The sequence below is a fragment of the Cucumis melo genome, chromosome 2 (assembly GCF_025177605.1).
Source record: "Cucumis melo cultivar AY chromosome 2, USDA_Cmelo_AY_1.0, whole genome shotgun sequence".
Lineage (NCBI taxonomy): Eukaryota > Viridiplantae > Streptophyta > Magnoliopsida > Cucurbitales > Cucurbitaceae > Cucumis > Cucumis melo.
The window spans coordinates 9,613,347-9,630,660 of NC_066858.1; the positions used below are offsets into that span (position 1 = coordinate 9,613,347).

Sequence of the window (17,314 nt, forward strand, 5' to 3'; positions counted from 1 at the left end):
ATCTTCTCATTGTTGAAGCTATTTGAGCAATGTTAGCTTTTTTATTTTTCTAAATTAAAATTTATTATTTTTGTATCCCATGGCTGCAGGGATGGGAATGATGCTCTTTGGCAAGTAGACGTGGACCTGATGGATGTACTTTTCACTAGCTTTGTGGAGTACCTTCAACTTGAAAATGCTTACAACATTTTTATTCTAAATCTCAAGCGTGACTCAGAAAGGGCCAGATATGGATACCGGTATGTAAAATTCTTAGCAAATCCTTACTGCATTTTTGTTTGTTTGCTTTGTTCCTTTCCTGAACTCTAATACTACCAGACAGTTGAACCCTCAGCGATGGAAACGGAGGTTTTTCCTTTCTCTCTCTGGTCCATCTTGAATGGTCTTGGAATCTGTTAAATATTGCAATCTAATTGTATCTTATAAAGAAATCAAATCCACAGAAAGTGTATGACCATGTTCATGGAAAGCAGTTAGAATATTGTCAGCTCAGCATATCCTTGTTTGTTAATCTTGCGTAAGGAAATTAGTTATTTTGAATAAACTGGAATCACACTCTCTTTAAATAAAGGCTGAAGATGTGCATATGTTTCTTTCTAGATTCTCATGTTTCTCTTCTTTTCCTTTGGTGGTGTTTGGAAGTTGGCACTTGGCATTGTCATTTGGGTCTTGTATTAGTCTGATTTTTGCAGAGCTTTGCAGGCTGCAATCCTTTTTGGGTTGTTATTATTATTTTTTTTTGAGAACAGTTGTCTATTCAGTCTCTAGGTTGTGAAAACTTACACTTTCAACTCTAAGTTTTAGGAAAATTTCCAGTTTAGTCCTTTGAGGGTTAGTTAGGGTCGTAGAAAAGTGATATGATATACTTTTATAATAAAATAGGCAATATCGCAATTTTTGAAAAATTATAGAAAGAGATGAGCTATCTATCCCCCAACCCAGTCCACCTCGTTTCCTTTTCCCTTCCCACCTTCATAGTCTCCCCACCAGGCCCACACTTTTGGCTCTCTCATCTCCATTGAGCAACATTCAACGGGGTGAGACACACTACCTCACCTTCACATATCCTTTTCTCTACCATTTCCGTTTCTTACACCCACTATCTTCCTTGAGAAGAACACTCTGCTATTATGTGAGTTCATTTGGTTCTGGTTAAAAGGAAATAGATATAGTTGCCCACACACGAGCATAGCTTAGTGGTATCTGGTAGCTGGCATCTACTTGTTCCCTTGAGGTTGGAGAATCAAATCTCCATGCTCACATTTGTTGTACTAAGGAAATAGATAGCTATAGTTACTGTTGTGTCTGAAGTCTGATAATGGAAGACTATATATATATATATTTTGATAGGAAACAGAGAATATATATATAAATATCAAGAGGGGATAACAGCCCAAGGGCGTGAGTTGAGGCCCCCCTCCCCCCCCCCCGGGTCTCAAAAATAATCAAAAGAACTAAACTTATCATTGAACACCCCACTATTTCTTTTGTTCCAAAGATGCCACAAAATTGCGTGGATTGCACAACTCTATGAAATTCTTCCTTTTTCACAAAAGCTGCCCTTATTCAAACCCTCCATCATCCAATCATCAATTTGCAAGGGGAGACATCCATCCAACCCAAAAGTATCAAAAATCCTATTCCACCCTTTGGAAGTGAACTCATAGCGTAAGAAAATATGGTCTAAAGTCTCAGCCTCCTTCTGACAAAGAGGGCACATGGAAGGGGAGAGATTCCAATTTGGAAACTTCCTTTGGAGCTTATCCTGGGTATTCAGACTTCTATAGGCGAGGGACCAAAGGAAGAACTTTGTTTTTCTAGGAATTTTCCAAATAAGATTGGCCAATGGGAGATTGACTTTAGTGGCCCTCATTGTCAACTTAAGGAAAGTAGACTTAGTTGGAAATTGACCCGAAGCCTCCAACCTCACCGAAAGCTTGGTTCTATTATGTTGGATCTCAAATCCAACGCAGAAACTATTGATAGAAAATTCTTCTTTATTGAATTCAATCAATGATTACAGTATAAAGGAAATCCAAATTGCACAAATTGCAATTCAATTGATCTCTCTCTTCTAATCTGCAAACCCTCTCTTTCAAGTGTTCTACAAAAAAGACCCTTTATTTCTCATAAAATGCTAACCGACTCTAATTGTAACAATCCTTTCTATTTATAGGCTATTCTATTCCCATTCCTAGTGGTCCCCCCTTCACTAAAGACTATCACAGTTTGTTTCATTCCTCTTCTCTCTCCTACGATATTGATGTATGATTGGAGGTCTAACATTGCATTCCCCTTCCAGTTTGACCTTGTCGTCAAGGTGGAAATCAGGAAAAGACCGTTGAAAATCATCATAGTTCTCCCACATCGCCTCATGACTTGGCAATCCTTTCCAGCTCATTAGTACCTCCCAACTACCTTTATCATTTTTCTGATATCCATAAGCCTCATCTGGTACTTGCGGATTCTGGCATTCACCAAAAGCTCTTTTCAATTGTGACACATGAAAAACAAGGTGAATAGTAGCTGCCGGTGGTAGTTCCAATTTGTATGCAACAGGCCCAATTCTCTTGAGGATTTTATAAGGGCCAAAATACTTAGGAGAAAGTTTCTCATTCCTCCTCTTTCCATAGAAACCTGCTTGTACGGTCGTAACTTCAAATAAACCATGTCACCCTCTTCAAATTCAACATGTTTGCGCTTCATGTCTGCATAAGACTTCATCTTCTCTTGTGCTACTCTCAAATGTTCTTTCATTGCTCCAAGCGCTATGTCCCTTCCTTTAAGTTGTTGATCTAGGGTAGAGTTAGAAGTATCTTGATCACCATAGTAGATGAGTGGTGGTGGCATTCTTCCATAGACTGTTTGAAAAGGGGAAGTGCCCAAAGATCTTTGGTATGTAGTAGTATACCAGTACTCTGCTCATGGAATCCACTTAACTTACTCCTTTGGCCTTTCTCCACAGAAACACCTTAAATAAATTTCAACAGAGCTGTTAACTACCTTTGTTTGGCCATCAGTTTGTTGGTGATATGCTGTACTTTTATTCAGTTTAGTGCCAGCCAATCGAAATAGTTCTTTCCAAAAATTACCTAGAAAGATCCTATCTCTATTAGAAACAATGGATTGTGGAAATCCATGTAATCTCACTATCTCCTTCACAAATAAGTCAGCAATTGTTTTAGCATCTTATGGATGTTTAAGAATCAAGAAATGTCCACATTTACTTACACGATCAACAATCACCAAAATAACTTAATATCCAGCTGCCTTAGGTAAACCTTCAATAAAATCCATCGAAATGCCCTCCCACACCCTAATCTCCAATGGGGTAAGCAAACCAGCAGGGGTTAAAGATATGGATTTGTTTCTTTGACACACAGTGCATTCTTCACAATATTTCTGCACATCATGTTTCATTCCATCCCAATATAATTCACTGGTCAGCCTCTTGTGAGGTCTAAGAAATCCTGAATGACCCCCAAAAACAGAGTCGTGATATATGTGTAGGATGGATGGAATTAAAGAAGTCTTTGCAATCACCAATCTTCCTTTGTATTGCAGCATCTCATTCTGTACAGAATAATTTTTTACTTATTCTGTAGTTTCAACAGTGCTCCCTTCAATCGTTCATCCTTCTCAACTTCTTCTTTAATAACCTTCAAGTCAAATATTGCTGGAGCTGTGAGTTGATTTAGATGCACTGCTGGTGGCATCCTAGATAAAGCATCCGCAACTTTATTTTCAAGCCCTGGTTTATATACAACTTCGAATGAGTACCCCAACAATTTCGCAATCCACTTTTGATGCTGTGGTTGTATCACGCGTCGCTCAAGCAAAAATTTAATGGAACGTTGGTCTGTCTTCACTATAAACTTCCTTCTCAATAGGTATGGCCTCCATTGTTGCACAACCAATACCATTACCATGAGTTCCCGCCCGCTCATAAACCGGTTTTGCACGATCTCTTACAGCCAAAATATGACTGAAAAATGCTATGGGATGCTTGTTCTGCATCAATACAGCTCCTACCCCAAACCTTGAAGCATCTGTCTCCACTTCAAAAGTCACACTAAAATCAGGCAGTGCCAAAACTGGTAATGTCATCATCGCTTCTTGTAATCTTGCGAAGGCTATTTGAGCTTCATCTGTCCACTTAAAAGCTCCCAACTTAAGCAATTGGGTCAATGGTGCTGCAATTGTACCATAGTTTTGGACAAACCTTCTGTAATACCTGGTTAGCCCAAGAAACCCTCTCACTTCTCTTACATTAGTTGGAATGGGCCACTGTTTAATAATAGATCTTATTTTTTCTGGATCAACCTCCACACCTCTTCCAGAAACAATATGACCTAAATGATCAACTCTTGGATAAGCAAAGCTGCACTTCTTTTTGTTAGCATACAGTTTATGCTCATGTAAAACTTCTAACACAATCTCCAAGTGCTGCAAATGTTCATCCATTTCCCTACTGTAAATCAAAATGTCGTCAAAGAAAACTAAGACAAACTTTTTCGAATAGGACCTGAAGATAGAGTTCATTAAAGATTGAAACGTAGTCGGAGCATTTGTTGGACCAAAAGGCATCACTAGAAATTCAAAGTGACTTGGGTCCTAAATGCTGTCTTTTCTACATCCTCCTTATTCATTCTAATTTGATGGTATCTGGCCTTAAGATTAATCTTATAAAATAAATTCGCACCATTCAATTCATCAAATAATTTTTCTATGACAGGAATAGGGAACTTATCTGGGATTGTGGCTTTGTTGAGGGCCCTATAGTCAACCCAGAATCTCCGACTGCCGTCTTTTTGCTTAACCAACAACACAAGACTTGAGTAAGGACTTGTGCTTGGTCGTATTACTCCTAAAGCGAGCATTTCGTCCACTAATCGTTCCATTTTTGCCTTCTGTTGAAAACCATACCTGTAAGGTCGCACATTTACTGGATCAGTTCCCATTTTCGAATGAATACGATGTTTAATGGCTCTTCTTGGTGGTAATTCTTCTGGCCAATCAAACACATCCTTCAATTGAACCGGTACTCTATCGATCTTTGTAGGAACTTGTGGTATTTCTTCTTCTACTATAATTTAATTCACTGATATCAACCCTTCTAATGTCCTGCGTTCAACTAAATAGCCTTGATCTGAATCAGTCCAAGTTTTCACCAGAGTTTTCAAACTGACTCTAGTCTTTGTAGACTAGGATCTCCCTTGATTACCACCTTTTTGTTCTCCTGGAAGGTCATTGTTAAATTGCGCCAATTCATCTCCGTGACCCTTAATGAATAGAGCCACTACGTTCCAAGGATGGCATCAACTCCTATTAATTCCAATGGTAAAAATTCAGCAACCACTCTCCAATCATTCAACATGATCTCTACATTCTCGCAGATTCCCTTTCCCTTGATGTCTGTGCCTGAACCCAAGATAACCCCTCTTAATTCCAGTGGTAAAAATTCAGCAACCACTCTCCAATCATTCAACATGATCTCTACGTTCTCGCAGATTCCCTTTCCCTTGATGTCTGTGCCTGAACCCAAGATAACCCCTCTTAATTCCAGTGGTAAAAATTCAGCAACCACTCTCCAATCATTCAGCATGATCTTTACATTCTCGCAGATTCCCTTTCCCTTGATGTCTGTGCCTGAACCCAAGATAACCCCTCTTAATTCCAGTGGTAAAGTTTCAGCAACCACTCTCCAATCATTCAGCATGATCTTTACATTCTCGCAGATTCCCTTTCCCTTGATGTCTGTGCCTGAACCCAAGATAACCCCATAATCAGAGGTATCTTTGGTATGTAACTTCAATTCAGTCACTAACTTTTCTGATATAAAGTTATGTGTTGCTCCACAATCTATTAACACAACTATTTCTTTCCCCAAAAGCCTTCCCCCGCCCTTCATGGTACCTGGGTTTGCGAGTCCTATAACAGAGTTAATCGAAAGCTCCACCACAACCTTCACTTTCTCATCTAATTCAACCATTATTCAGCTCCTTCTGTTCATAATACTCCCCTTTCATTATCCTCTGTATTATCGTCTCTAACCATAAACATTTGTAATTCCCTCAATGCTACTTCTTTACATTTGTGTCCAGAATAGTATTTCTCATCACATTTGAAACACAAGCCTTTCTCTCTCTTGGCTTTAAATTCGACATCAGATAATCTTTTGCTCGTTTTACTTCTCCATTTGCTGATCCTCGTAAGGTAATAGTTCTCATTGGTGTGATATTTCCTGCATTACTCTCATTCAAATTAGGGAAGGTATTGGTCTTGTTGAAATTCGCCGAATGATAGGGATATTTTCCTCCCATATATCCCTATAAATTGGCCTTTCTATGAATCATTTCCCTAATTTCAGCCTTTTGGGCCTATCTCATCATTTTAGGAAGCCCAACTGGTTCATAATATTCAACTTCTGCCCTGATCCACAGAAATAATCCATTCATAAAAGTTTCCTCAAGCACTCTGTTAGACAAGTCCGATAATGGTACTACCAATTTATCGAATGAATTTAGATACTCCTCTACGGTTGTTGTTTGCTTGATCGCAAAGAAACGACCATACAACGATCCCTCTCTTATTGATCGGAACCTCTCCAATAGTTGAATCTTTAGGTCAGACCAATCTTTGAATTTATCGCGCTCCTCCTGTGATCGGAACCAATCAAGTGATGGTCCATCAAAACTGATCACCGATACTATCTTCTTCGAATCAGTAAGTTTGTAAATCTGGAAATAACGATCGGCTTTAAATAGCCATGAATTCGGATCGTTTCCCCTAAACACAGAAATTTCCACTTTTTTAAACTTACTTCGATCAACAATTTTATCGTCCTCTTCCTTCTTTTTTTTACTCTCCTCCGAACCTTCTTCACCAGTAGACTCATTCAAAAATTTTTCCCTCCATTTTCCTTCATTTTACTAGATGAACCTTCAATTTTTGTCATGGTATCCGATTTTTCATTAACAATACATTCAATGTATTTCATAAGTACCTGGTGTCGCTGCTGTTGAGTTTCGGCTCTCGTACTTAATCGATCCAGGTTCTTCATCAAGGTCTGTTGCTGCTGTTGTTGTTTTTCTCCTTGCGTACTCAGTCATTTGATGTTCTTCATAATTTCTCCTCTATCACCGGTAACTTCTAAAGATCGGTCTTCATTTTCGCGACTTCTTGCTCCAACGATTCAAATTGTTCTTCATGTTTCTTAGCCATCATCTTCGATTTTCCCAAGGTGATGCTTTGATACTAATATGTTGGATCTCAAATCCATCACAGAAACTATTGATAGAAAATTCTTCTTTATTGAATTCAATCAACGATTACAGTATAAAGGAAATCCAAATTGCACAGATTGCAATTCGATTGATATCTCTCTCTCTTCTAATCTGCAAACCCTCTCTTTCAAGTGTTCTACAGAAAAGACCCACTATGCTCCCAAAACTTTATGTCTCTCCCATCACCCACCACAAAGTCAACAAAGGTAAAAAAATTGCTCTTTTTGTTCAAAGATGCCATTCCATAATCTGAAGCTACCTTTGTCTTTTGGCTTGATAATGGAAGACTATATGATACAACTTCTAATTTTAAGCACCATGGTAAGCTGAACCTTCCAATTTTATCTTTTTGGTTTTGCTTTCTGATTGCTGTAAATTCACATGAACAAATCATGCAAGCATTATAAATAATTTATGGCTGGCACCATTATACAAGAATGCAACAATCTAAGTGATTTAAATACAGATCTCTGACTTGAATAATTTTAATAGAAGCAAGGTTTGTGGAGTGAGCCTTGTCAGATGTTAATGTGTTGAAACATAAAAGATACTAATTGATTATTTTAATACTATTGCAGGAAAGGTTTATCTGAATCTGAGATAAACTTTCTTAAAGAGGTATTCACTTCTTTTTTCCCCTTTCTATTCTCTTGGCGTAACTGGAAAACCTTTATGTAATCTACTTCTGGGCTTTGACGCTATTTGGTCCACATTGTCCTCTGTATATTTTATTTATCAATGAAATATCTGTTTTCTTTAAAGTTTTTGTTTTGTTTTAAGAACAACGAAAATATTCAAAACTTCTTCATACGTAACAAACATGGACATGGACACATATCTACAAATTTGAACATGCTGGTATGTTATTTTCAAAGAAACATGATTATGCACACTATTGATGCACAAATATTAAAGGTTTTCCGCCCTTTCCCTTTCAATCACCGTGATTAATTCATGGAGAATTTAGAATTTCTGGCTCCAAAACTTCTTCAAGCACATTGGTCTTTTCATCTTTGAAAACTTTTTGAATTCGAGCTCCATCCAAAGGATTTGAGAAGTGCTTTGCACCTAATGGAAATGTCTGATAATAGAATGGCCGGAGCTGAAACAGAGCCAAAATCTCCAAATTTGGGGGGAAAATTCTCCTAGAAAATTCTCCTTGATGACTAATGTTGCTGGGATAAAACCACACTTGTTTCTTTCCACTTCCAATATTGCTGAAGAGCAATCAATGCAATTATGTGTCTGTGGTGAAATACTCACAAAAGCACCTAGTTGAATACCTATGGCTTCGAAGAGAGGGTGTTCCAAAATTGTAATGGTAGGATTTTAATTAAACTCTTCCCCTATAGTGTTTGATGAATTCTAAAAGTGAATGCGTCTCCTCGGACCAATGCTCAATTTTTAAATAGAATTTACCATGAAGGTATCGTTTTTCCTGCAAATGTGAAAGAACCGATATCCTTTCTGAAGTGGATCAAGGTTTTATCATCCAAAAAAGGATTATTTATTTATTTATTTTTGATAAGAAATGAATTTCATTGATGTATGAAATTTACAAAAGGGGCTAAAGACAAAGCCAATGGAGTTGCATGATATTTCTCCAATTGGTCAATAGGGAAGTAAGATTGTATGATTTAAATAAAGATGTGCATTTACACCAACTCATAGCATGAAATGTAAGATCAAATTAGCTATCAAAAGAGCTTCCCTTGTCTGTGAAGAAGTGCTTGTTTCTCTCCTTATCCACGTAATTTTCTTGTGTTTAGTGAAGGGATGACCATTGAGAGTGTAGGGTGAGGGCTCCAATAGTATCTTTAGGGAGGGCTTTATGGAATCCAAAAGAAGGGAGGATTTCCTTCCAAAACCTCAGCAAATTGACAGTGTATGAAAAGAAGGCTAGATGAGTCAGGACCCAACTTACGTAAGTGGCAGCAGTGTGTAGAGATGGCCATGTAGGGGAGGTGGTGCTGCATTCTGTCATTAGTATTGATGGCATTGTGACTAACTTCCCAAAGGAAGAATTTGATCTATCCAAAAAAGCATTAATTGGAACTTCGGACTTGAAATTTTCTGCAATAGCTTCTTTAATCTCTCCTCAGGAAGAATGAGTCATTGATTTTGAAACAAACATACTTAATTTGAGATTCAGCTCCAATATTTTTTTTTGTTACCTAGGAAGGATTTTTCTACTTCAACCATTATAGCTTTCAAACTTCTGAATAAGTTGGAAGCTTGGAGGGATGTACTTGGATTTTTCTACTTCAACCATTATAGCTTTCAAACTTCTGAATAAGTTGGAAGCTTGGAGGGAGGTACTTGGTCTCCGCTGTTTGGATTTTGGAACTTTGTATCTTTGAGCATCATTCTCTTTTTCATGTATTGGGTTTTGTCTTGTTTAAAAAAAGGAATTTTGAGGTGTTGAGCATAGTAAAATCATTATAAAAGGAACAATTTAGTGCTCCCCCATGTGCCTAAGTGTGACGAACACGTGCAAACTTTGATAACGCCAGAAACTATGTTAGCAACTTAGCATAATATATGTATTTGTTTAACAAGAGACGACTTCTACAAAGGAAAGGGAAATGTTCAAGGCTACAACCTCTCAAAGGGAGTGAAAGAAAATAGAATTAGAAAACGTAATAGGATGTTAAAACAACAATCAAAAGTGAACAACCAAGAAATAAAAGATCCATCAAAACAAGTTCAGCTCCTAAGATAATTCGAATGACTACCACAATAGCTGAAAAGAGGAACTTATACAAGAATAAGCTGGTGCCTTAGCTTAGTACTCAGTATTTGTTAATGCGAATTTACTTATATCATGCAATTTTTGGAGTGTTTTTCCCTTGGTTCTTTATTCTAGTTTCTGGTATTTTTAAATAATTTTTTATGATAATGTTAATTCTCTTATTGATGAGATTAACGGTGATTGATTGGTTTCTAATAGAACACACACTTGCAATCAAGAATTCTTCAATCAGAAAGTACCCCAGAAACTAATCTTGGTATGATCAATTCTTTTTGCGTTTTTTTTTCAAAATTCCTTCTCTGTACTAGTTATAAGAGTTTACAAAATTCTATGATATTATGATTGACAGCCCTTGAGAAGATTAAAAGGCCTTTATATGAAAAGCATCCCATGAGCAAATTTGCATGGACAATAGCTGAAGACACTGATACTGTAAGCATCCTTGTTAATCAGACCGTTGAAATAAAATTCCATCAACTCCACTGACTGACAGTTTAGATTTTTGAATGATTTCAAATCTTTATGGTTTTTATATGAAGATGGAATGGTACAACATCTGCCAAGATGCCCTAAGAAAAGTCAGTGAATCGTATCAAGGAAAAGAGACTGCTGACATCATTCAAAACAAAGTTTTGCAGGTACATATGATTCACATGTTTTTGTGGCTAAAATATCTTAGGCAATAGTTTATGATGATTTTTTTCCTTCTGGTATGTTCTTATTTTTGTTTGATCTAGATATTGAAGGAGAAGGATAGAGATATGAGGCTTCGTCTTGATAAAGAATCAAAATCTTTTGATTTCAGTGGTTTCCATGCTGAATGTCTCACAGACACATGGATTGGCAATGACAGGTAGGTAGCGCTATGTGTGCATGTATATTATGATACAGTATTACATCATTGATATCTGCTTTGCAATAGGTGGGCATTTATTGATTTAAATGCAGGCCCTTTTTCATGGGGTCCTGCTGTTGGTGGCGAAGGTGTACGAACTGAGTTAAGCCTACCAAATGTTGAAAAGACTGTTGGTGCCGTTCAAGGTATTGATGACATTAGTTTTGCCAAAACAATCTTTTTTCAAATTATGTATGTAGAAACCCTAGTACAGGGAGGCTGAATTTCTTATTATTTTCTTATATCGTAAAATAGTATGAGGGGGAACTTAATAGGCAAAATGAGCCTTATTAAAAAAAGGAAAGAAAAAATAGGGTAACATAGATTACAAACTACCCTTGGGCTTTCAACACACAACAAACCTACTAATTCTAACACTCCCCTCAAGTTGGGACGTAAACATCAATAAAACTCAACTTGCCAACGGAAGAATCAAAACTCTATCTGAGAAGCCCCTTAGTGAGAATATTAGCAATTTGTTGGCTTGAGGGAATGCAAGGAATACATATGCTACCATTGTCCAGTTTTTCTTTAATATAGTGTCTATCAATCTCCACATATTTGGTTCTATTATGTTGAGCCGGGTTATTAGGGATGCTAAAAGCATCCTTATTTTCGCAAAATAATTTCATAGGCACCTCATAACAAAAATCAGATAAAACCTTTTGGAGCTAGATTTCCTTACATATCCCGAAACTCATAACCTGTACTTGACTTCAGCACTGTTTATGGCCACAACTCCTTGTTTCTTACTCCTCCAAGTAACGAGATTTCCCCACACAAAAGTACAATACCCAAAGGTGGATTTTCTATCAACAACAGACCCTGTCCAGTTAGAATCGGTATAGTACACCTTGTGTCAGTCCTCCTGAACATCAACCCATTACCAAAAGTAGTTTCCAAATATCTCAGAATTCTAATAACTGCCTCCATGTGTTCCTCGTAAGGAGTCTGCATGAACTAACTAATTGTACTCACAACATAGGAGATATTCGGTCTAGTGTGAGATAAGTAGATTAACTTCCCCACCAGGTGCTGATATTTTTCTTTATCAACTGTAACTTTATCAACTGAATTTCTCAGTGTAGCATTGAACTCGATAGGCCTATCAGCAGGTTGATATCCCATCATACTTGTTTTAGTCAACAAATCAAGGGTGTACTTTCTAAGATACAAAGATACTTTCTTTAGATCTGGCTACCTCTATCTTAAGGAAGTATTTTAGATTTCCCAAGTTTTTAATCTCAAACTCATCCCCCATCTTCTTTTCAAGTTGGAGGATCTCAACGATGTCGTTCCCAGATAACACAATGTCATCAACGCAGACAATCAACACAACAATCTTCCCAGCCTTGGTGACTTTTGTGAATAAAGTGTGATCAGAATGTCCCTGACTATATCCTTGGGACTTGACAAAGGTAGCAAACTTGTCAAACTAAGCTCTCGGTGATTGTTTCAACCCATACAAGGATTTTCAAAGGTTGCAAACTTGATAATCGAACTAGGCTTCAAAGCGTGGAGGAGGGCTCATACACACTTCCTCTTCTAAGTCTTTATTCAAGAACGTGTTCTTAACATGTTGATACAGGGGCCAATCTTTATTCATAGCAACAAACAATAGGACCCTAACAATGTTTAGCTTTGTAACAGAAGAAAAAGTCTCAGAGTAGTCAACCCTACAAGTCTGAGTGAACCCTTTAGCTACTAACCTGGCCTTGTGTTTGTCTAGAGTTCCATCTGCCTTGTACTTGGGAGTAAACACCCATTTACATCCCATAGTTTTATGCCCTTTAGGGAGAGCACAAAGCTCCAAAGTATTGTTCTTTTCAAGGGCTTTCATCTCTTCCATGAATGCAGTTTTCCATTCAGGGCACTCTAATGCAATGTGGATGTCCTTAGGTATCACGGTGGAGTCAAGACTGGTTGTAAAAGCACTATGAATTGGAGAGATAAATTCTCGTAAGAGACATAGTTATAGATGGAGTGCTTTGTGCAGGATCTAGTACCTTTCCTTAGCGCAATAGGTATTTCAAGAGACAAATCATACTCATCAAGGTGCCAATTTTTTTCTTGGTAACCCCATTTTCTATGGATATAAGCACATTAGCTCTGATGAACAATCCCTTTGGAGGACAGAAACTCATTAAGGGAATGGTTTTGAAACTCACGACCATTGTCACTCCGTAGAATTGTAATTTTTGCATTGAATTGCGTTTCTATAGTGTGATAGAAGTCCTGGACTATGGAAATGACCTCAAATTTGTTGGAGATGAGAAAGACCCAGGTAAGACGGGTATGGTCATCAATGAATGTCCCAAACCACCGTTTCTCAGAAGTGATAGTAACCTTGGACGACCACCAAAAGTGGACAAAGGTGAAAGGTTGGGTTGGTTTATATGGTTGTGAGGGAAATGAGACTTGATGCTGTTTAGCCCAAATACAAACATCAGAAGGTAAGGTAGAAAAATCAACATTGATGAAAAGATGGGGAAATAATGTTCCGTATATTGAAAATTCGGGTGGTGGAAATGCTAAACATACAATCTTTTCAAAAATAATAAAGTACGAAGATAAAAAGCTAGTCCTAGAAGTGCTACTAGGGTTTTTATTTTCGCTTCATGGATATGATGAGAGCACTAAGGAGTGTCAACATTCAATATTAATAATAGTGAGACTCGTTTCCTTTTTAAAAAGGGGGAAAAAAAAAAGAAGTGCTACTAGAGGAAGCATCATTGCCAAGGATGTAGAGTCCCCTACTGTGCCAGGCAGTGCCAATCATCCTTCCTGAGCTGAAAAAGAAACAAAATTAGGTAAGAAAGCTGCCTTGCAGTTCAGCTCACAAGTAATCTTGCTTATAGATAGCAAATTATAAGAAATTTTGGACCCATACAACAAATTATGTAATGGTAGCCCTTCAAAGGGAAAAAATTGCCCATTTCGAGCAATGTGGGCCAAGGAGCCATTTGCAATTCTAATTTTTTCATTACCGGCACATAAAAAATGGAAAACAAAATTCTTAGTAGAACCTGTTAGATGTTCTGTGGCACTTGAATCCTGCATTGATAAGACTGAGGAATTAAGATCCTAACTGGGCAATAGCTCGTAGTATGACTGGACTAGGATAGTTTTTGGTTTCTAGTGTGACTAGATGGTTGAGAAGTTCTAGCAGACTCACTCACATAAGCTTGCACTGTATTCTTTTTGTCGTTCGGAGGATGTTTCTTACCTCTTGGGGATGGCCATGTAATTTCCAACATAGTTTCTTGGTGTGCCATTGTTTCTTGCAATGCTCACAGATAGAGACCGGTTTTTTGTTGTTCTTCTCACTATAATAATAGGTTGAGGACCTCACACTGGAGGTAGCGCAATCAATGGCAAAGGTGGTCAGAATATTTATAGTGCTTGTACGGTCTTCCTTAAGCTGGACTTTTGAACAAACCTCCATAAGGGAGGGAGTAGGACCTTGGCCTAGTATACACGCCCATGGACTACATTGAATTTCAAATTGAGGCCAACCAGGAAGTCGTATATTCTGTCAACCTCTTCAATTCTAGAGTACTGTATCACTGGGATAGTTCTAGGCAATTTCTCTGCAAAGGTCCATTTTCTGCCAAACAAGAAAGAGTTTGTTAAAATAGGATGTTACATCCATAGTCCTCTGCGTGCATTCATGGACTTGTTTTGGTAGTGTGTAGAGTTGAGAGGCATTCTAACACTTCGAATATAGTTTCTGAGTTGTGTCTCAAATATCTTTAGCAGTTGCAGCATACAACAAGGGCTTGCCAATCTATGGCTCCATGTTGATTAATGTGGCTCGAATAAGAGAAACCTCCCCTTTCCAGAATCGTTCCTGAGGATCACTTGGTAGAAGGCTAGGTATCTCTCCTTTCAGAAAGATAAATTTGTGGCCCCCTTCAAGGATCATTTTAATAGATTGTGACAAAAAAAGTAGTTTTGGCCATTTAGTGTTCCCCCTTGTAAAGACACCTGTAGTCTATGCCACAAAACTAAACATGCAAGTAGGAGACAAATTAAGGAACGAAGTTATGGAATTCTTGGAATACATCGGCAAGTCAGTCGGCATGTCAGGACTAGGTGTGTGTAGGGGCTCCGAGCGTTGCCTCAAATGCTGCAAGTTGTTGCTGAATCAAAGCCAACTATTATCGGGTGGTATCCTGCATCTTTGGGTTGGATTGTGTCGAGGACTCACCAACATCAAATTCCGGCTGGTTATGGAGTTCCGGTAGGGTGTAATTTTCGTTAGGATGGAGGTGAGAACTCATTAGAGGGTTGTTCGGCTGTCCTAGGGCTTGTGGCTGAAAAGTGGTTGGGTAGCCTAGGGTTGTTAGAGTCTGTAGCAGAGGCAGGTGAGGAAATCAGCGGCAGTAGGTTGTGCGGCTAGATGGAGGCAATAGGCAATATGGTCCTTGTTAAAAAAAGGAAAGAAAAAATAGGGTAACATGAATTACAAAACTACCCTTGTGCTTTCAATAGACAACAAGCCCACTGTTTCTAACAATAACACATCTATTCTAATAATAATGGAAAAACAACCAAACAAATAATAGTTGATATTATTTGAATTTTTTTTCCTGCAGAATATATTATACTTCTTCATGTAGACTAATGAGAGACTTAACATCTCAACTGAATGTTAACTTGATGGTTTCCTGAGCCAAAAGGGCTTTCTATTTTTGAGTTGAGTGTCATTCTCTCTCTCTCTCTTTTTTTTTTTTTTTTGGTTTACCCTAGAACTCAAGGTCATAGATGCACAACTTATAGAACAGATCCTGTCCAAGTAAGGTTGTTTTTAGTGGTTTACCTGTTTCACAAGTTTTTAATCTATTTCTGGCAGCTGGTAACTACTGAGCATTTTATCCCTTCTTTTTTTAATTTTTTTTTGGAGAAAAACACACTTTTGCATTGAATTAATGATTAATGAAAGAGACATCTCAAGGTACAAAATACATATCAGGAGGTGCATTCGGGAATCTCAACTAGGTTGATCCCCTTTACCACCCATGTCATTTCCAAATTAAGGAAGCAAGCAAACAAAGTATTACATCCAAAATAGCCAATGTCGAAAATTCTAAAGCTATTACAAATGCGGAATTAAAACCATAACTAAAGGAATGCATATAAGAACCTTGAAATTCATGTCGTTTAAAATGCTCAGTAATTACCATCCACCATAATGAAGTCTTAACTTATGTACCGTTGTTGATTTCTTCTTGTGAATGCCAATTTTTTGGCTTTCCATAGTTTTCTGAGCCATACAATTGGTACTCTATTTTTAAGTTATAATATCATTATGTCTGTGTACTGGGATTACCGTTACAGAAGTTCTGACCCTATTTCTGGCATGCAGAAATCTCAGAAGATGAAGCTGAAGATCGCCTGCAGAATGCTATCCAGGAGAAATTTGCTGTTTTTGGCGATGTATGAACTCTCTTAAGAAGTCTGTAAGCAATTGATATAGGAAAGTTACTGGGGATAATTAGGAAGATCCATTAAATATTGGGCAAATAGTTCCTTCTATAACTTCTATATTCAGATGCTTTATTGGATGCCTCTGTTGAATCGAACAAATGCTTCCGTTAAAAGCAGTCAAAATTCGAATATTTTAACTAAAATTTATAATCATGTCTCGTAAATTCAAAACCCCTGAAGAAAGAATAAAAAAACCCAAATTATGGTATTAAAATACAAAGTATCCCAAAACCTAAACTCAAATCCAACTTTCCATGAATTGAATTATACCTTACTCGTAAATTCCGCCACTAACCAACCAAAGCCAACCAAATCCACTCATAGCCTCCTCCAAAACATACGAGCGCTGCTGCTCAAAATTGACCCTAGTGTGCCCAGAACCGCAAAAGCCTAGAGCGGGCTAACATCCAGCGTATCAAAGATTGGAGGAATGATATTCCGGAAGAGGTTCAAGTACGGATCACAGAGATCACGAATTGCAGAGATTGGCTGCCAATCCCCAGAAATGTTGGGGAACCAACTCAGCAAAACCCTAACCATCAAAACTCCACTGTAAATATCCAGTCACTTAGCCTAACCTACAGCAACCGTCGTCAAAGGCATGCTGAGAGATCCACCGGGAGGGTCCCATAAAGCAGCAAAGAACAAAGAGTTGGCCGACTGTAAGGCACCGATCTCAGAACAGGGATTATTTATGAGACATTGGGGAATCAAAATCGGCCGAACATTTTGAACCAGTTTAACAATTACGGTCGAAAATGCTAGGGAAATAGAAAGAATGGTAGCAAGTTTCCAGGTCGGACCGGTAAGGAGCAATGAAATCAGAAATTTTTGTGATTGATGGGAAAGTTTTGGTGAATAAGAAGAAAGGGACGAGGAAGTTAAAACCCT

The 17,314-nt window shown here is 37.9% G+C and overlaps 1 protein-coding gene across 2 annotated transcripts in view; it reads left to right on the forward strand.

The window, feature by feature from the left end:
- LOC103487197 (uncharacterized) overlaps positions 1-17,314 on the forward strand; it is a 44,528-nt gene that overhangs the window by 3,182 nt on the left and 24,032 nt on the right. For both annotated transcript variants that reach the window (XM_008445428.3, XM_051081654.1), the window contains 8 exons: positions 90-239; positions 7,865-7,904; positions 10,237-10,294; positions 10,388-10,470; positions 10,578-10,676; positions 10,776-10,891; positions 10,961-11,079; positions 16,302-16,372. In XM_008445428.3, coding sequence (XP_008443650.2) covers positions 90-239; positions 7,865-7,904; positions 10,237-10,294; positions 10,388-10,470; positions 10,578-10,676; positions 10,776-10,891; positions 10,961-11,079; positions 16,302-16,372 — 736 coding nt within the window. The remainder of the gene's footprint in view (positions 1-89; positions 240-7,864; positions 7,905-10,236; positions 10,295-10,387; positions 10,471-10,577; positions 10,677-10,775; positions 10,892-10,960; positions 11,080-16,301; positions 16,373-17,314) is intronic.